Genomic DNA, 20,049 nt, shown 5'->3' with positions numbered 1-20,049 from the left:
ACCCAGCTGCTTGCAGCCCTGAGATTGCGGTTGTCCCACGCACTGCTCACAGCCAGACATGGATTTTCTAATGCTGCAAGTTCTACACCAGGCCTCCCTAAGACAGGAAATGCCCCGCACTGCGGGCACACATCCAGCAGTTTTCTGGAAGCACAGACACAGGTGTCCCCTACAGTGCTCTGGGGCCGTGCTCACAGAGCTGCTCCTGGTGCAGGGTTGTGTCTGGGATGGAAGCAAACAGCAACGCTGTGGCTAATGTGGCACCGGGTGCTGTGGAGACGTGCAGTTCCCGAAGAACCTGCTAGATGGCATAATGTCATGATAATAAATAATATCGCTTTATTGCAATTGATCCAGACTTTATAAATGACGTGGGAAACAAGTAAGTGTACTTTTGTACCTCTTATTGCACTCAGAAGCACTGCTCCCATTCTGCAAAGCATTCATTCAAATGTGACGAAGTGCCACTTTCTGCAGCTCCAGAATGGGCACCTTTTCTGACACAGGATGCGATACCCGCCCCGAGGAGCTCCACCACGACCCAGAGAGTGGCTTCCCACAGCACTCATAACGTACGTGAGCGCGTTCACATAACCTCAGCCAGAAGCTGCCAGGGAGCTGCTCGTGTTCTGCCGCTGCACACCAACAGCGCGAAGCATTACTCATCCGTAACAGCCGGGCTTCGCTGCAGGCACCGCAGCCGGACTCACCGAACCGGAGGGAACGCGGTGTCGCAAGAGCGGGGCCGGCAGCGCACGCTCACGCGTGGACGGGCGGCAGGGCGGGACGCGGCGGAACGGCCCCGGCTCCCCCCGGCTCCCGCCCCGGCTCCGGGCGGGGCCGACGCCGCCCTCCGCCCGCCTCTCGGCGGGGCCAGGCCCGGGGCTCCGCGGCGGGCGGCGCAGAGCGGCGGCGGCGGGCGGGCGACGAGCAGCGCGGCGGCAGCTCCGCGGGCCGCGGGCAGCGGGCGCTCCGCCCTCGGTGCGCGGGGCCTCCCCTCTCCGCGCCCGCGGAGCGCCGGCGCCCGCCTATATCTACGGCGCTGCGGCCCGACGCCCGCAAGGATGTGAGGCGGGCGGGCAGCGCAGCCGCCGCAGCCGCCGCCGTGGCATGCGCTCCCCCGGCAGGAGCCGTCGGCGCGGCGCGTAGCCGCGGCTTCGCAGGGCGATGCTGCCCTGGAAGAGGAGCAAGGTGGAGCTGGTCGCGGGCGAGGCGCGGCGGCAGAGCAAGCCTAAGGGCTACGCGGTGAGCGTGCACTACTCGGCGCTCACCTCCCTGGCCCGCGCCTGCCCCGAGAGCGCGCTGCACCGCGTGGGCAGCATGTTCCGCTCCAAGCGGCGGAAATTCCGCGTGACCAGCGAGGACCCCACGTACACCGTGCTCTACCTGGGCAACGCCACCACCATCCAGTCCAAAGGCGAGGGCTGCACCGACCTGGCCGTTTGCAAGATCTGGAGCAAGAGCGAGGCGGGTCGCCAGGGCACCAAGATGAAGCTGACCATCAGCGCGCAGGGCATCCGCATGGCCCACGCTGAGGACAAGGGGCTGCGGCGGCCCGGCCACCTCTACCTGCTGCACCGCGTCACCTACTGCGTGGCCGACCCGCGCCTGCCGCGCGTCTTCGCCTGGATCTACCGGCACGAGCTGAAGCACAAGGCGGTGATGCTGCGCTGCCACGCCGTGCTCGTCTCCAAGCCCGAGAAGGCGAAAGCCATGGCCCTGCTGCTCTACCAGACCTCGGCCACGGCGCTGGCCGAGTTCCGCCGCCTGAAAAAGCGGGACGACGCGCGGCACCAGCAGCAGCAGCTGGTGGGCGAGCAGAGCATCCCGCTGGTGCCGCTGCGCAAGCTTCTTAACGGGCAGTGCTGCTACAAGCCGCCGGTAGAGCGGAGCCGCAGCGCACCCAAGCTGGGCTCCATCACGGAGGACCTTCTGGGCGAGGAGCAGGAGGAGCGCGCCATGCACTGCGACTGCGAGGACATCCTGGAGGCGCTGGGCGAGCCCGAGGGCGAGCTGCTCCGTGCCGGCGCCGGCCGCGAGGAGGGCCCGGAGCTGGGCCGGCTGCTGCGCGACCTGGGCGAGCTCAGCCTGGGCAACGATCTGCGCTCGCTGCGCGCCGACCTCGGCGTCCGGCGGCTGCTCTCGGGGGAGAGCACGGGCAGCGAGTCCTCTTTGGAGAGCAACGGCCCCGACGGCGCCGCCCCGCCCTGCAACGGCGCCGAGCAGCCGGCACCGGGCGACCCGGAGAGCGGATGAGCTCCGGGGAGGGGACACGGCTCGGCAGCGCTCGGGCCCTTCCTGGAGCGCGCGGTTCCGCCGGGGCGCACCGGCTCCACCCCAGGAGCTCGCAGCCTCACCGGGGAGCTCCGGGCCCCCTCCGCCGGCGGCGCGCGGTCCCTACCGGCAGCCCGCAGCCTCACCGGGGGGGCATCGGATCCCCTCTGCCGGCAGCGCGCGGCGCTCCCCGGGAGCGTCCGGTTCCGCTGGGGAGCGCCGGGGGCCCTCCGCCAGCATCGCGCGGCCTCACCGGGGAACGTCGGATCCGTTCCTCCGGCAGCGCACGGTCCCTCCGGCCCCTCCCGGTCCCTCCGAGCGCGCCGTGGCCCCGCGGCGCCGCCGTGGCCCGCGGACAGGAGGTGTCTGCGGGCTGTTTACCTCCTTCCCGGCCCTTGAAGATCTGCCAAATTCCTGGAATAGCTTTCCCTGGGGAGGGAGGGAGGGAGGTGTTGCGCCTTGTTTACAGTTAGAAATCTCACATCCGAGGGGGGGGGTGCCGTTTTCTACATTAAAGTCACTCCATCGTGCTGTCGTGTCCGAGAGGTTTGCACTGTCGTGAATTTATTTTTTATGACCGTTTTTAATTTAGACCCTTTTTTTGGGCCCCGGTCCTGCCCCCAGTCTCAGTGCTCTAGATCTTTTGCTGTGCAAAAGAAAACTCTACTCGTGGCTGTTCACCTGTACATAGGGAAATGTATGCAAATACATTTGGTTATTTTTAAGAACACCACCATCGCGATCTCCTCTGTTTGCACATACGTGATGAAAATAAAGATGACAATAATTTAAAAGAAGCGGGGTGGCTGCGGCCGTGTGACCTTATTTGTGTGCGTTGCTGGAAGGAGCTGGGGGGACAGGAGCTGGGGGGCAGAGCAACGTGTCCTGCACGGGGTGGAGATGTTACAGTGGGGAAACTCACCGGGGGAATACCTAAGGTCAGCTCTGAGACACACGGCTGAGATTGCCTCTAACAATAGGGACGGCAACGTGCGCGAGGCCTCGTGTCTGCTGCACCCTGTCGCTGGGTCACAGCTCTTGTGCCATTGCCGTTGCTGTTAACACCACTGAGGCTCTCCAGGAGGAATCCCTGAGGCTGCCCGCACCTGTGCCGTCCCCACTGCAGGGTTTGCAGCCGGGCAGTGCCACGAATGGCAGCGCCGGACCTTTGCTGCCCACACCTGAGAATTTCATAACCTGCCCAGGGTAAGCAGTGCAATAGATTGACCACGGGGCCACCAGGGTATTTTTAGCTGTAAATCTGTTTGCAAGCAGCAGCTCCCAGAGCAGTAGAGATGTTTCGGTTTCATCCCCAAGTGGAGGTATCAATTAAGAGATAATTAATGTGGCACTTGTGACGTCTACGTGTTTTCCCCAGTGCTGCAATCGGGCACACTGCAGGAATGTTGCCCAGGAGCCCAACCACTGGGGCCAGTGTGAGTGCCTTGTGCAAGTTGTAAATATCTCATTAAAACACTGCAGAACTGCCACTGCACCAGCGAGCAGCTGCGGGAACTGCCTCGGTGTGAGGAGGGCAGTGCAGTGCAGTGGTCCGCAGGGAGGAGATCACAGGAGTTGGAGGTGGAGGCAAAGAGGGAGAAAGTGGCAGGGAAAGTGCTGCCGTGCTGCCCCTGGACTGAGCTGCAGACAGCCCTTCCCTCTGGGGACCTCGTGCACCCCTGCCTGTCCCAGCTCCCCCAGAGTACAGGTCATGTCCCAGCTGCAGCAGTGCAGTGCAGAGCCCTGCAGGCTGCTCTGAGCACACCGCGGTGTTTGCTTTTACACCCTCTGTGTGTGCTTAAGGGCAGTTAATGGCATTAGCTCAGTCAGTGCCTTTCCCCTCTCCAGAACAGCCTCTGTGCCGGCAAAAGTGAGGAAACATTCATTCAGCACACTGCACTGAGAGCAGAACTCCCTGAGCGACCACCTCCCTGAGCTCCAGCCAGGCCTGGAGCATTTCTCCCTGGAGCCATTAGCAGCCCCTGGGCAGCCTCATGGGAGGAAGAGGCCGGTACAGCTCATGAGCTGCAAATGCGGAGTGCAACCCCCTATGTCATATTTTCACACTGGAACCACTGAGAAAATGCAAGCAGCTTTCTGCAGAGCTGATGTGTGAGGTTCTTCGTGTGTGCTGTGCCCTGCCCCGAGCAGCATGCATGGACCGGCACTGCAGCACAAACGTACATGGGCAGAGAAAGAGCCTTGTGCATTCTGCACAGCAAGGTTGGGAGAGTATCTCCTCCCCTGATAAAGAGGGGGCCCAGCCCAACCCTGCAGCTGCCTGCTTTCCTCTGCTCTTAGCACACACTTCTCCAATCCTTCCTCATTCCCAACAGGAGAAAATATTATTTACAACCAGAAAAATCAGCCAATGGCTGAGCTGTGTGAGCCAGGCCATGGGACCCTTGCCAAAATCTTGGCCATCACACCAAACTCACCAAAGCATAGGGCCAGAATGCTGTGAGAGTGCACCCCCCCACACTCTGCTAGCAGGGGGGGATGTGTGAGACAGGAATGTGAGGGCAGTTCAATCCACGGTGACGTGGGGTTTGCTGTCAGTGGGTTCGCAGCAGGAGGAAAGGGGCTGCAGCTCAGGTCATGCCCCACAAGGCAGGGGAGCTGCGGGTGTGCTAAGTGTTGCTACAAGCCAGTGTGAAATCTGACTTATGCATGCATAAAAACATGACATCCCCTCTGCCGGTGGGAGCTCTGCCCAGCAGGCGGACATGAAAACACCAGGAAAAGGGTTACATAAGGAAGGACTCGGCTCCATCTTGCCCTCAGTGCAGAGCTCCTGCAGGTGCTGCAGCTGCCCAGCACCTCCAGGATCGGCCCCAGCCATGAGCTGGGCTGTGCTTTGTGCCAAGGACAGGAGAAAAGCTGCAGGATGCTTTGTCCTGGCCTTGGTTAGGGAAAGCCCAGCACCCACTGCATGGGTTTGGGCACAGGGGAGTCCCACAGGGCCAGGTTTCCACCAGGCAGGAGCTGGGTGAGGTCTTGGATGGGCACTGCTCCAGGAAACCGAGGGGTAGAGGCTGAGTGCTGTGAGCATCTCTCACGCTGCTGCCTTCGGCTCCGTCTCATGGGTTCCGGCCAGAGTAGCGGCACATTTTGGTGCCTCCTTATGTCTATCCCCTTGTCTCAGCGTATCCCCGGCTCAGGATGTGAGCTCTGCCCTGGGGAGCTGCCCCCACCAAAGCGCTATGTCGCTCTTCCTGTGCTGTTCCAAAGCGGGACTGTGACAGCCTGCCTTCTGCAGCCACCTCTGCACAGAGGGGGACACGCTACACGTCACGTCCACCTCCGGAAAGCCCCCATCCCAGGGGGTTGAGAATCGTGGCTCTTCCCGCAGAGCTGCTGGGATTCATGAGCCAGCAGAGCGGTGACACTGATTGCAGTTGACAGTGCTTCTGGGGGGAGCAGTGGTGCCAAAGCTGCTGCTGCTCAGGGACGGCGAGCATCCACACTGCGCAGAGCTGGGCTGCAGACACACGTGCTGAGCTCTGTGCGCTGGTCCCGGCATGGAGGCAGCTCCCTGCACAGGGCTGCAAGGGCTCCTGCGAGCAGCAAATGGTTAAGGGAATTAGGATGGAAAGTTGATAAGAATAGTTCAGTAGCTCCTGTAGGAAGATTGCAATTTAGCTTAATTATCATCATTACATTTTCAATCTCTCTGCTAATAATTACGAGACAATAGAGCATGATGTGAACACAGCCGCCTGCTCTTCCTCTCACCCTGAGGACAGCTGGCAGTGAGGGGATGTAGGGCTGGGGAATGCTTTCCTCCTCTGCAGCCCTGGCTCCCATCCGGAGTCCCAAGAGAGCCCCCAGGCAGGTACCATACCCAGGAGGCAACATGAGTAAGGGGGGATGTGCTGCGTTCCCATGGTGCACAGATCCCAGAGAGTAGCCAGAGCTGTGGGAAGCCTTTCCCCAACACACCACCTGCCTTTGGCTGGTCACAGTGTGACCCTATCACCCTGGCTCAGCTTCAGTAGTACAACTTGGCCCTGCCCTGTGGACCCCAGCACTCACATGGATCCAGCTCTGGTCCGTGTAGGTCTGGGGCAGCTTTATGAGCTCAGTGGATGCTGACACTCGCTCTTCCTCGTGGCACCTCTGTGTGCAGAAAGCTATTTCAGGATCCAACACAATGCTCCCCGATGTCAGCTCCAATTAGCTCTATCCCATAAGGGTGAAGTCCCCTGACACCTGGCTCCAGTGGGGCAATGACATTAAAACATCCCAAGTGATCACATGGTTTCCCCAGACAAAGCATGAGCATCATCCCAGCACACTTCCCAGCTGCTCCCCCCACAGCCACAACAATGAGAGATGGAGAATTTGAGGCATTTAATCTTTGCATTGTCCTCCCCCACAAAGGCATTCTCCTTCTCCAAATAACCACAAGCTGAAGACACAACAACACGTTGCTTCCCCCCAAATAGCTCCGAAGAAACAAATGGAGGAAGTACGGAGGGGTTGGAGCACAGCCTGCTGCTGGCTGCGGGACATAGAGGGGACCCTGCCAGGAACCCACAGCCCCTGCAGGCACCGGTGGGAGCCCCAGGACAGGAGAGGTGCTGGGAGGTGCTCACAGACCCCATGACAGCCCGGTAGCAGCCTGCACAGCAGTGCTTTCCCTCCCTGAGGAAAACTGTCTGCTAAAAGCAGAGGCAGGGAAATTGCACGACGGAATCATTTAGTAATTGTTAAAAAGAACAACTTGTTTTCTTTGTCTTGCAACCCACAATTGTACAATGCAGCTTGCACTATCTGCATGTTTGCAAGTAGAAGGCTTTGGGAAAATTTAAAATTCAGCCTGTAAGAGAGGGAATAGTTCTGCAGCCACTACAGACCATGTGCTGCCCATAAAGGGCTGGGATTGTTGTGCAGGTGCAAGGCAATGTGGCAGCAGAGGGAGATACATGGAGCAAGGAGGGCATTTAGGAGCTCATTTTTGCTGTGTTGCCATAAGAACAGTTATGACTCGGAGCTGTTTAACACACAGCCACCCTTTAGCACGGCACAGAAGGGAGCACAGGTCATGGAGCTGGCTGTGCGACAGTCCGTGCTCAGGGTTTATCACTGGCCTTGGTGCAACCCCTCTGGACCTCACGTATGGACTTGGGACATAGAAAAAGAAGAGGAGAAAATCCCAGCAGTGCTGGAGCAAGAACAACTGGCTACAACAGTGTTTCATTCCACTCATAAAAGGCTATTGATATTAAAAAGAAAATGGGGATTAAAAAAAAAGGAACCCATAAAAACCTTCAAGCCCAGTTTTGTCCCAGTTTTAAATGGTAAAATCTTTACTTTGTTCTCAGCTGTTGTTGCAAAATCGAACCACTCTCAGCCTCTCACCTTACTTAACCACAGGCTACCTCCATGCAGAGTGCTGCTCAGAACCAACGCCTGTGGCTGGCCCAGAAACCCGAGCCACCTGAACCTTGCCAAAGGGCACACAAAGAGCTTCAGAGCCAGTGAGCCTCCAAGGGACTGCTGGTGTGTGTCGTGCCATGCTGTGCTGCTGTGCCAAGGGGTGCCAAGGGATCTCAGCCCCCAGCTGAGACACGCAGCACCACAGACACATCCCAATGGCTGCCCCCACTCCCTGGGCTCTGTTTTATCTGAGGCACAGAATTGCAGCATCATAGAATGGCTGGGGTGGGATGGGACCTCTCCAGCCCACTGCTGGAGCTGGGAGCTAAGTGAGTTGCCACTTGATCTGCTGCCTCCTTTCCCAGACTGCATGCCGTGCCCGGTTGCAGCTTCCATAGCTTCATTATGGATGACGTATCTCATACCACAGGAGATGATATTCACACAGCAGCTCTTGCTGTCTGACATCTGCATTTAGATGACAGCGTGGTGAAGCCCCTGCGCTCTGCATGCCCAGGGCCCAGTGCGTTCCCTTAACCTCTGTCCCCTCACCCTGTTTGCAGGTGGGGATCCACAACCCCACATAGCCATAGGCAGGGATTTGTGCTTGAGTGTCCCCAGCCAGGGCAGTGCCACCTTCTCCCACCCCTTTCCTTGAGATGCCCCGGCATGGCAAACAGTAGTGGCTGTAGGTAGCCAGCCACAGGCTGGACTTGAAACCAGGCATGATGAGTTATTTATGAGCGGCGGGAGGGAAATGGCAATAAATAATACATCGGCACTCTCACATTCTGTGTGCGTGTGTCTGTGGATAAATATTTCATTCAGCAGGAATACGTGTAGATGCTTGTTGATAAATAAAAATTGGAAAATGTTCCATTGGATGGCTTTAAATGCGACTCCAAACTTGCATCCTAAGAACAGCGTGTACCCTGCTACAGCACAAAGATTCTAATTTCCCTCAGCAGAGGCTGCCTCAACCGTATCATTGCACAGCGCCTGGTGCAGCACGTACCCCAGAAACGTATGGCCCAGCTCTCCTTCCACACCGCTATTTTAGCATCACTTTCCTAGCAGTGGTATTCAGGCAGCTCCTCTAATTATACCTTGTACCGACTGGGCTGGGGACGCAGCTGTCAGGTTCTAAACACACGCAGAGACCCAGAAAGCAGCACGCTGCCTTTTTCTGCATGCCATTGAAGCTCAGTGCGCTCAGGCATGGCTGACGATGCAGACCTCGTTAGTGCCATTTAATTAGGCAAGTGGTTCTTCCCATAGGAAGAACATGAGATATGGGAAGGGACAACAACAAACCCATGGGCTTCACTGAGCCTGTTCTGCAGGCTTAGGCTGATATGCACAGCTCCTGGGCTCCCATTTCCTAATTTCTGTGTGTTTGCAGAGCTCTCTGCTGGCTCCATTTACAAGTGCTGAAGGTGGAAAGGTTGAGCGTTCCTAGTCTGACCTGTTCCCCACATTGCAGGGCTCCTCTTCTTCTAGCCTCTTAGCAGTGCTCAGGCTCCATTATATGTCATAAAGTAAATTCAGAAGGAAGATAGGCGCTCTCAAGCCTCATCTTCACTTTTCATACCAGTTTATCACCCCAAATAAACTGGAGTAATTGTGCAGAAAATTACTCAATCCTCATTATGCCCATGAGGAATTTCTGCTCTGAGTAAGTAGCAGCGGTGCCCCAGCACAGGGGGCCAGGTGAGGGGCTCCCCACTTCTGCACCAGGGGGGCACAGTGCGGTGCCCTCCACTGCTCTGGGATGAACCTGAGGAGGGGCAAAAGCACCATCCCTGGCAACACAGCTCGCCTCCAGGCTGGTCTCTGCAGGTGGGTGCCAACATGGTTGTTCCCTGCGAGCACAAAGCCCACATCCTTGTCCTGCACATTTGGGTGTGAGGACAGGCAGAAGCAGGGCACAGGGACAAGTGACTGAACTGTCCTACATAACAGCACAAGGATAGCCTCCACCCTGCAGAGTTGTGTGCTGCCTGCAACAAGCAGAAAGGCTGTAAAAATAGTGCCTATTGTGCAGCGTGCTGCAGGAGGGTTGTGTAACACGGCTCCATACAGGTGGCAGGAGGGCAGTGGGGATATGGAGCAGCTGGGCACCGGCCTCGTTCTGCATCTGTGCTCCTCTGGATGGCCCTGCTCTGTGCATTCCCAGATACTGAATGTCTTAGGGTTGCTAAATCCATCATAAGTCAACTTACAGATTTATTTATCCAGCAGTATCACCTCACCACGAGGGAGGTGGAGGCAGCCCAGCCACGGCTCCACATACCCCAGCTTTGCTGTGCCAGTGCTGCCTCTGCTTGGCAGGCACAGTGCAGGGCTTGGCCGTATCTCACAGGGCGAGGGCCAGGACGTAACCTGCCATTTTTCCAAAGGAAAGGAAGGCTCCAAGCAGATCCTCCTCCGGGTTTCCTTCCCCCGAGCTTTTTCTCACCCTCTGCCTCTCCCCTGAGATAACAATCAGTGATACTGTGGTTTAATTAATGTTTTTGACTTCCAGCACACGGATGGGATTTCTCCTCTGTACCATTGCCAGAAACCTTCTGCTCCTGCCAGGCAACCTGGGCCAGTGAGAGCAGCTCCATAGTGTTCCTGCAGCTGCCAGCCAGGCAAGGGGCTGTGTGCTGGTGGCTGTGACCCAGAGCAGCCCCACTTCACCTGGATAAGAAAAGAGGGAGCGACCCACGGGCAGCTGTCCCCTGCTGGCTGTGGGCTCGTGGACCACCGGCTCCATCCCTGCCATGCAGCCCTGGCCCCGCTGCGCCAAAATAACCACTCAGCTGTCGGCTTTGCTGCCCTGAAGCACCAAAATAGCCCTGCTAGCAGCCAGCACGTTGCTGTCATCCAGGGCCTTTCTGCTTTTGTCAAAGATGCTCAGACGATGTAAAATTAGATTTCCTTTAAAATGCAGCCCTACTGTTAAAAGAAATGCTAATAACACGTAGCCTCAGGGCTAAAGATGGAGCCAGGCCCACTGACGCCTTCACTGTCCAAAGCGGCACTCGCGAGCCAAGGAGAGCTGCTCCAGAGCCAGCTCCTGCCACAGCTCTTATCCCTGCACGCAGTGCAGGTGGCTGCCTCTAATTACAGGGAGGGCTTCTTCCCAGGCTGTTTAATTAGCGCCACAGGGCAGAGATGTGCTGTGAGAGCCAAGGCAGCCTCAGCACAGTCTGGTATGCAGTGTGGCCATGCCAAGGAGCTCAGTGTATGGCACCACAGGGAGCTCCAGCCCTCACAAGATGTGGTGTTGAGGCATCCCACTGGGACAGGCAGGAGCTGAGCCACACCGCGCAGCACAAATCCCCTGCAGGGCTCCAGCACCTTGAGGCTCCCCAGGGAGCATGAGGCTCTCACAGCACCCTGAGCTGCTCAGCAGATAACTCCTCGAGGCCACCAAAGAAGTCTTAAGAGCTTACATCAGGTAAAGGTCTAACCTGCACTAAGCCCTGCAGACAGGCCAGAGGGACGGCCCTGCAAGACAGCTGCACCGCACCCCTCTCCCCCACCACCAGTTTGATTTTTTGTCTAAACACAGTGGATTTGCCCTCCACACTTCAGCCACGCTTCTGTGCCATCTCACCAAGAGAGCAATAAAAGAAGTGGCTTTTTGTGGGCAGTTGCACAGTTAATTCCAGCTCTGCCCACTGAGAAGCCTGAGAGAAATTTCACAGAGCAGAACCGGTGCCCCAGGAGTGTTTTTATAAATAAATTGGGAGGTTTCAGTGGGATCTTTAATACACACTAAGCAGGAGCCTGTCACAGATGCAGCCTCTTGCTAAGGGACAGCAGAATCTATCTTGTTTGCAACAGCAGATCAATCCATGCAGATTTTTCCCAAGCAGTTTCTCAGTGCCATTAATGACTCGCCCCTCCCAGTTACACAGAACTCCATTTGCAGACGCTGGATACCACAAATTACTTCACTCGCTTTCAAGATGCCGAAGCTGACCTTAAGCTCAGTACTGCAAGTTACTGCAAGCATCTGCCATGCTTTCCTCTGAGGTGCCATGAGGAAAACCGTGCTGCCTGGCTCCCTCCCAAGTTCCTGCATTCCTACACTTTGTGGGATCATGGAGCTGCCCTGTGACAGCCACCGGAGCTCACTGCTGAGGCTTCCACGGGCTTTATCTCTGCATGCAACTGTAGAGGGGGAAGGTGGGCAGGCACTTTGGCGTGGGTCAGCACAGAACTCCCAGCATCCAGGCAGTCACCTCAGGCTCCAGGTGATCAGGAGACAGCTGCCTCCTCCAGCTGAAGGCCCAAGCTATGAGAAACTCCCTAAGAACCCAGCCACCGGTGAACAAGCATGAACGGACAGAGCATTTCCATGTGAAAGGAGGACTCCTCCATATGGAAGAGGAAGGACCAGGGAGACTGCAGTGTAAGAGCCAACGTGAAAAGCAAGCTCATGCTTATGGACCTGGTGTGAGAGCCTACGAACACCCATCTGTGAACAGTCTTTGTGCTGAAGGATTCCCACGTGTGCTTTACAGCTTCTTTACACACAAAAACCCAGTCCTGGACAGCAAATGGAGTCCTTTACCATCGTGCTACATTTTCCACAAATTTCAAACCCTAAAAAAAAGCAATTGATTACGAAACTATTTAGATAATAACCATGCAATTATATCATGAGAGAGGAAAATAGCAAGAGAATTTATGAAAAGCCAGGCTTACTCAGCTTTCAACACAGCACAAGTTTTCACTCAGGCATTTTTGAAATGATTTTAAATTAAGGTTGATGATAGCTTGAAATAATAAGCTCCATACTGTCTACAAGGCTTTTATTCTATTAACTCCTGCATCGCAAACTGGATGATAAATTCACTCGGTGCTGGCCGTAAGCACCCATAAGAGCTCAGATACAGCCATGCACATGCCCTTGCTGTCAGCTCCCTGCAGCATCCCGCAGGCTGTGGAGGCTCAGATCCATGTGACCACAGCTGGCTGATGCTTCAACAGCCTGGCTTTGCAAGCATTCTAAATTCCTTATGCTGGATATGTAACTGGGAAGCACAATGGCAGCAGCACCTCTGCAACAGCACAGAAAATTCAAGTCCCCGTTCCCTGCCTGGTGTTTTTCCATGGCCTGGTTACCCTTTGGACACCTCCCAAGTTCCTTCCTGCGGTGGTCTCTGAAATTCATTTAAACCAGGAAATTACCCTGCCTGTTTTTCTCCACCGACTCCATGTGTCCAGGCTGACAAATGACAGCAGGACAGGATGCCAGCCACCACTTAACTATTCACCACCAGTGTGAGACCTTCTCCACGACACCTGGCCTCCGGGCCCACGTGAGTGCCACAGGGACACAGCAGCAAGTATTCAATGGGACCAAAGTACCAAGGGGTGGTACCAAGGAGCTGGGCTGCAGTCAGGCCAGGCTGAGCCTGGATGGCCACACAGAGATGGCTGCTAGAACAAGAGTTGGAAAAGATGATTAATTGAGGCTGGGAAACAAAGCCAGCTTGATTTCTTTTGAAATGGAGAGCAGCTCCTCAGACAGCAGCAAGTATGAGCCTGTACAGCCTGCAGTGGGGAGGAAGATAAGAGCTTGCCTGGCCCCAGTCCAAGCAGCACGAGAGACACGCACCGAGGCAGCCAGGAGCTCCAAGCCCTACAGCACCAGGATGGGCTTTGCTGGGCATAGCCAGAGGCCTCACGGCTGTCCTGGGCTGCAGCATTCCTTGCTTTGTACCATGCAGGGTGACACAGTCACAGTCAAGTCCTGCAGCAGGGCCAGACAGGGACCCACACCTCCAGCAGAACCAGAGAGATGGGAATGATTCACAGCCGCTGGCAGGAGCTGGGCAGAGGGACAAGAAGAGCTGCTGGTTATTTCACAGCCTGCATCGCACTAGCCCTGTAAATCAGATGAGGAAGACATAGCAGACTCATCGCTGTGGGATTAAATGCTATTTTCTCTCTCTCTCTTTTTTTTTTTTTTTTTTTCCTCTTTCTTCTCTTTTTCACTGGTGTTATGCCAACACCATCAAGCATTGCTTCATCTCCCTCTCATTTCCAGGGGCTTTAAATAAAAGCTTCTTCCCTGTGCTGTTTGTAATGTGGGTAAACAAAGCACCAGCTCCTGGCCAGGGGGCTGGGGAAGGAGCACCACAAGCCAGCAGCTGCATGGGGACAGGATAGCTGAGTGCCACCAGCAGAGCTCCGGTCCCCAGCTCAAATGGCCCACAGCTGTCTGTAGCAGGTGGCCCATGTACAGACCACACCAGCTAAAGGAAGGATGGCTTTAGCTAGAAGCAAGCCTCCCCTGTTATATAGCCTGAACATTTAAACTGTTATCATTACAGAAAATGTTCTATTTCCAGGGAAATGGATCACTTATGTGACAGCTGTAAAACCCCATTAATGAGAAGATAAGAGCTCTGAAGCTGCTACAAAATCCACTTTTTTTTTTTTCTTTGCCTTTAGTATAGCTTACAATTCAGTTTACACTCACAAATATTTGTTCAGCATGGCAAAGTCAAGTTATGGACAGACACTCCAGCCCCAAGCAGGTAGGAAACACCTGGGGCAGGAGGGCTGCTGGCAGCACCCAGCACCTCCCATCAGGGCTGCATTTTGGATGCTCAGACAAGTGCATTTCGTGTTGACTGTTGCACAGAACTGCAGTGCAGTGTCTCCATTTATTTGATTTGTATCGCCTGAAGGAAAAGGCTTTTGCTGTCTTCATGCACTCTAAGCATTTGGCTTCAAAATAAAAGCTCCAGGGACCTGTCATCACATGTGTTCTTTCCCATAAAGGAAGGGCAAGATGCAGCCTTTTCAAGCTGAATTGCAGAAAAGTGCTCAAGCTCTGTGCTGCTGCTTTGTGTTGCTCAGAGACGACCTTGCAAAGGTTGCTTTTTAAAGCAGCTGTCTCCTCTTCCTACAGTTTTACATTAGAGCTGCCATGTCCTGACTTCCTTGCTTTACCTGGAGGACTTTGATGCCCTTTGAAGGAGTTAGAAAAGGAGTAACATCACTCAGGCTCTTTCACCCTGAAGAAATGCTCTCAGGACTTGATCCAACACAACCAACAGAGTGACCTCTTTCACCACAGGCATCACGAGCACTCACATGCACAGCACTCATGTGTAGCAGCCCAGTGCACCTCTGCAAAATGGAAACATGTTCTGTCTGCTGGGCTCTGGGCAATTCCCTGAGTGTCCAGTGAGCTTGGGCAGGACTTCCTCCTCCCAGCTGTGTGAAAGGCTGTGGCAGGTATGCGATGTGTGTAACACACTGTGGTCAGCCCTGCTCCTCCGGCCTCAGGACTGCGAGCACAACCCAGTGCTGCTGGGAAAGAACACCAGCTCCCCAGTTTCTCCCAGCACAGGTACTTGTTTCTATCTCTGGTATCTCAGTTCTGTGCAGTGTGCTTCCTGCAGCGTTTGCCCCAGGCACCTGTCCTGGAGCAGTGGGGGGGATGCTACTGCCTGTGGGGACCATGGCACTGCTACTGCAGCAACCCCTGCAGCAGGACAGCCTTAGCCAGCCAGACAGCTCCTTCCTCACTATTAAAGGGGACAAAAAGGTATCCCAACCATTTACTGTACAATATAACAGAAAGATTCAAGAGCCACTTCCAGTTCTGCACCACTCCCAAGCACTGTTTCGCTCCAGAAGCTTAAGCTTGCTCCAACAGCACTGCTCATTCTGTACCAGATCTCTCACTCTCTCCCCTCTCACTCTCCACCTCCTCTCCCTCCTCCTCCTGTTTTTTCCATTTCTGCTTGGAGGAGCAGCAGAGATAAAGCACAGCCTTCCCTGGCTCTTCCTGCAGGCTCTGAATTGCCCAAACCAGTCAATTTGCTTCATCCCCTACACCTCTTTTGCACACTGCTGACAGTCTGCAGAAATCATGAATCTTTACTCTTCTCCTGGCACAGTGAGAGTGATGGGATACAAGTGCTTGGTGCACTCCTATAGAAACCACCAGGAGAAGCTTTGCAGCTGGAGGATGCAGAAAGTCTGACCTGACCCATACACCGTCCAGTGGCTGATGCTGCCCACAGCAATCACCCACCAGCTCTCTGCCACCTTCTTCTACCACCTCTAAGGAACACATAAGCCTTAAAGGCACCCACAGGTACTGCAGGGAACTCTGGCATTCTGGGCACACGCAGAGGCAGCCTGCAGCAATCACAGCTCAGCCAGCAGCAGGGCCATAGGGCTGCTGACCCAGGAGCACTTGCTTTCTCCAGCAGCTCCCTGCCCTACTTCCCTTTCATAAACATGTAATTGTGACACAGCATTACATAATTCATCATGTTACATCGACATCGGGGCCGTGCTCACGCAGTTTATTCCATGGAGCACTGGAGCTGACACAGAGGGGACAAACTGTACTGCAGGAGGCTCTCATTCAGGGCCCAATTCCCAGAGGCCCTACACCACAGGGGCTGTGACCCTCATACAGCCCCATGAGACAGGGCAAGAACATCCAGGTGCCACCAATTTCTCCCCACAGCCAAACAGACAAGTCTAAATCTACAAAATGGTGTCCCAACATTATCACACTCTGCCACCCAGAGAGATGTGTAAACCAGCTGTCATTCCTGGATTTGTTTTTTTGGAAGGTTTGCAGACCTGCCTGACAAGTTGGTCTGATGCCTTATAATCCATTTTCCTCCAGGTTTTTAATGCCACCTAACATTCTGAGGAAAAACATTGCATGCAAACAGATTCTTGCACCAAATTTGAAGTGCGGGAAAAAATTAAAGATGCTATTTGGTTGTTATGAGCTGCTCCAAGGGATCAGTTCCTGGTATTGTATAATTTTGATCTTCAACCAATAACTAAGTGGCTAGAAAAATCTTTCCTGGTAAGACAAGCAGATGACAGAGTTAACAGTGCTATATACAGCAAAGAGCACGTGTTGCTAAAGTCAACAATCTGAGTCACACAAGGGGTGGCCTTGGCCCCAAAAGCACCTTTAAGCACAATGAGGGCAGGGTCAGGCTGAGAGCACAAGGATGCAGAGGATGAGAGGTTTGGTACAGGGAAGTAGCGACTGAAGACATGATACAGGGCCATCACTCACAGAAACCTCTTAGTTCTCAAAACTGGGCTGTCCTGCAGCATGATGCCATGAGCACTGCTAAATCACTGTCCTTCCAGACAACAATGAAAATACAGGCTGGAAAGGACTTCTGGAGGGCTTTGGTCCAGCCTCCTGCTCTCTGCAGGGCTATCACAAACACTGGAACAAGTCACTTGAGTTGTGGAGATCCTTAAGCATGTGGACCCCCACAAACACTTCTTTGGTGACCTGTTCCAACGCTACACCAGCCCCTGGAACAGAAAGATGAGGGAAGGGGGAGATGTCCAAAAGGAAAGCTGCCTTGCTGATACAGTAAGCCTTCAACAGCAAAGGGGAGGATGTTGTGGGTGCAGTCAGAGAACACAGGCACACAAGGTGGGGTTATAAACTCTTCAACAACATGCCTTGCAGATTTTCCCAAAATGAAATGAGTCAAAGGTCAAACAGCTTACCAGCAACTAGGGTCCTATTGCCACTGCAGGTCTTTAGCATCTCCCTAAAAAAGGAAGGTGGAATGATAAGCTATAAGTACTTGTGAACTAGCATGGCCCAGCCTCAGAGTCTGCAATGGAAGTCTCAGATCTCCCATCCTTACCTTACGAAGGCAAAGAAGGTTCTTATCTCCCCCCCCAGCACTGCTGCCCTGCCCCGGAGCTTCCCCCCTGCTCCTCAAATGCCCCAGAGATTTCTGGCCCCCTAAACCCAAGTTACTGATGCTTCTCCCAGTGAGCCAACTGCAGACAAGCATTATGGTAGCACCCACCCTGCCACATACCTGGGCACAGCCAGGAGCAGGTCATGGCCACCAAGCACAGGGTGATGCAATAAACAGAAAATCCTTCACTTCCTCACAGGCAAAGCAGCACTTGTGACCACTGGCATCACCTAAGTAGCCTAGCCAGAACCAGCTGGGTGAATCACAGAACAAAGCCCCTGGATGCCCAATAAAAAAGCCAGCAGGGCAATGCACAGGTGAGTTGTGTTAGGGTTGGGTGTTAGGGTAGCTGTCAGCTATACTTGCTTGTTAGCAGCTGCCTGGGGTAGAAAAGCTCTTGTGATAGCCGGATTTCCTTTCCATCACCTTAGCATTAGCTGATTTTGTGCTGTTCATACCTACAGACCTTCATCATCACAGCTTAATAGGGCACGGGGCTGTAGCCAGGAAGCAGCACCATATGCTCTGGGATGTGCTCTTCTCCTGGGTGTCTTCCTATTTCCTTCTTCACACTGAGTGAGCCCCTGTATAAGCCCAGTGAGATAGCAGCAAATGCAGCATAGGAGCTCTTGCTTAGTCCTGCTGGAGGCACCTCAGGGCCTAATGAGGACAAGGGGCAAACCAGACCTATCTGATGATGGGCAGCCCTGGCTTTACTGCTCCCTGCATGTGGCCTGGGATGTGCTGGTGGACGTGGAGGAGCTGGCACGTGTGGTTGGGGTATGAGGCAGCCTGTGAATCTGCTGGAGTGAGTGTGGCCACAGAGCTCACTGTTCCCCAGCCTCTCCAAATAGCTGCCAGCACAGCTCTCAGGTGACACACAAACTGCCCCACGTCCCAGCTATGCAGTGGCATCCTTCAAAGAGCGTGCAATTAAAAAGCAAGTTTCCTATTTGATCATTTGCAGAGAAGGAATTAAGTGATGCATGCATCTTGCCTCAGCTCACCCGCTCCGATGGCAGCTGCTCAGGTGCACCAGCAGTGGTTCTGCTGGAACCAAGGCAAGGAGATGTCCCTGCCTGCACCCTGCCCTGTGGGCTGTGCGTGGAGAGTGATTTTGCAAACACAAACTTACCAAGCTGTCATTGCTTGTGCTTGGATAAAAGGTCCGCGCCTCCATTAGGGTGCACGTGAGCTAGCAATGACCAAGTTGTAATGCTGCTCCCCGCAGCTGGGGTGATGACTCCTACATTCTTTGTGCGCTCTTCCTGCTGCTGGAAGCTGAATGTGTTTCCTGGTGGTGTCCCAGCGGGGTGTGGGGGGGCACTGACCTCAGCTCGGGCTCTGCAGGGAGCAGAGCATCATGTTGTTCTTGTGCTGAACAAAAGGAAACGGCCACGGCGGGCTGGTAGTGTGGGGCTGTGGTTGTGTCCATCCAAGCATGAGATCCATGCGGTAAGGCAGCTGCCCAAATAGAACAGGGTGAAGTGCTTGAGTTCACAACACAGGGGAGCACACTGCGCTGAGGGAAGGAGCGGTGCGCACAAGAAAAAGCCTCTGCCTGCCCATCCAGGAGATGACAAATCCCCTAAAAGAGAGGTACTCAATAAGTATTTCTGTTCAGTGTTTGGAGGGCAAAAGCCAAACAATACAGCGCGTTATAAAATATAATAGCTATAAAACACTTCCCACCCTACGAGGGCTTCAGGAAGATGTTAAACAATAGCTGCCGAGCTCAGATTTTCAAATCAGCAGCTCTGACACATGGCAGAGTGTAAAGGAGTGGGTGAGGAGCCGACTAATGGGCGTCCCCAGGTGCTGGGATGATGACCTGCCATTACCGCCTGCAAGTAAACAGGATGTCCCACATCGGTGCAGCCCCACTGGCACCCAGCTGCACTGAGGGATGGGACGGCAGCCGCCAGGGCTAATGGATGCGGTCCTGAAGTGAGGAAATGTAATCAGTGTCAATTAGTGCAGCTTTATGGAAAAGAGATCTTGGCTCCTGTGTTGTTAATATTACCCATAGTGGTCAAACTTGTGATGGTGCTGATGGAGGGAGTGTGTGTGTGCACGGTGCTTGGCAGTGTGAGCTGGGAGGGAGCACTGGAGCTGACACAGCTGAGGACTGATCCTCTCTCCTCACAGTCACAGTATCACTAAGGTTGGAAAAGATCTCTAAGATCATCCAGTCCAACCGTCCTCTTACCACCAATACTGCCCACATCCCTCAGTGCCACGTCTCCATAATTGAACACCTCCAGGGATGGTGACCCCACCACGTCTGTGGGCAGTCTGTGCCAGTGCATCACCACTCTTCAGGAAAAAGCAGATTTTTTTAAAATCCAACCTGAAATTTCACACCACTGCAGCTCGCAGAGAGCGCTGCAAGTGTCTGGGCCCTAGCAGAGTAGCTCTGGTTGCCGGGGAGAAAATAAATCATAAGGAGCAATAAGGAATACCTGGTTGATGAATATCCTGTCATCTTTGACATGCATGCCAGAAATAGAAGGGTGGTTAAGAAGGTGATTGTCAGGAGCATGATGAAAGACCCACCAAAGGAAATGAACGTGAGCTCCCAATGGGAAGTAGCTGAGCTCACATTTAAAGGCGATTGCAGGTGGGTGATGAACACGGCCTGGCACTGGCCACTGCCCTCTCTGTCATC

The 20,049-nt window shown here is 54.5% G+C and overlaps 1 protein-coding gene across 1 annotated transcript; it reads left to right on the top strand.

Moving 5' to 3' along the window:
• Positions 1-848: 848 nt before the first annotated feature.
• Positions 849-3,071, top strand: FAM43A (family with sequence similarity 43 member A). The gene has a single exon (XM_085233108.1). The coding sequence runs from the start codon at positions 1,168-1,170 to the stop codon at positions 2,254-2,256; it is 1,089 nt and encodes a 362-aa protein (XP_085089234.1). The 5' UTR covers positions 849-1,167; the 3' UTR covers positions 2,257-3,071.
• The last annotated feature ends 16,978 nt before the right edge of the window (positions 3,072-20,049 follow it).

The sequence above is a fragment of the Meleagris gallopavo genome, chromosome 11 (genome assembly GCF_905368555.1).
Source record: "Meleagris gallopavo chromosome 11, MGAL_WU_HG_1.1, whole genome shotgun sequence".
Lineage (NCBI taxonomy): Eukaryota > Metazoa > Chordata > Aves > Galliformes > Phasianidae > Meleagris > Meleagris gallopavo.
The sequence above is the reverse complement of the archived record's forward strand: the minus strand, read 5'-3'. Positions and strand labels throughout refer to the sequence as shown.

Excerpts from the sequence above, each read along its gene's own strand:
- FAM43A (XM_085233108.1), top strand. The coding sequence starts at position 1,168 with ATGCTGCCCTGGAAGAGGAGCAAGGTGGAGCTGGTCGCGGGCGAGGCG.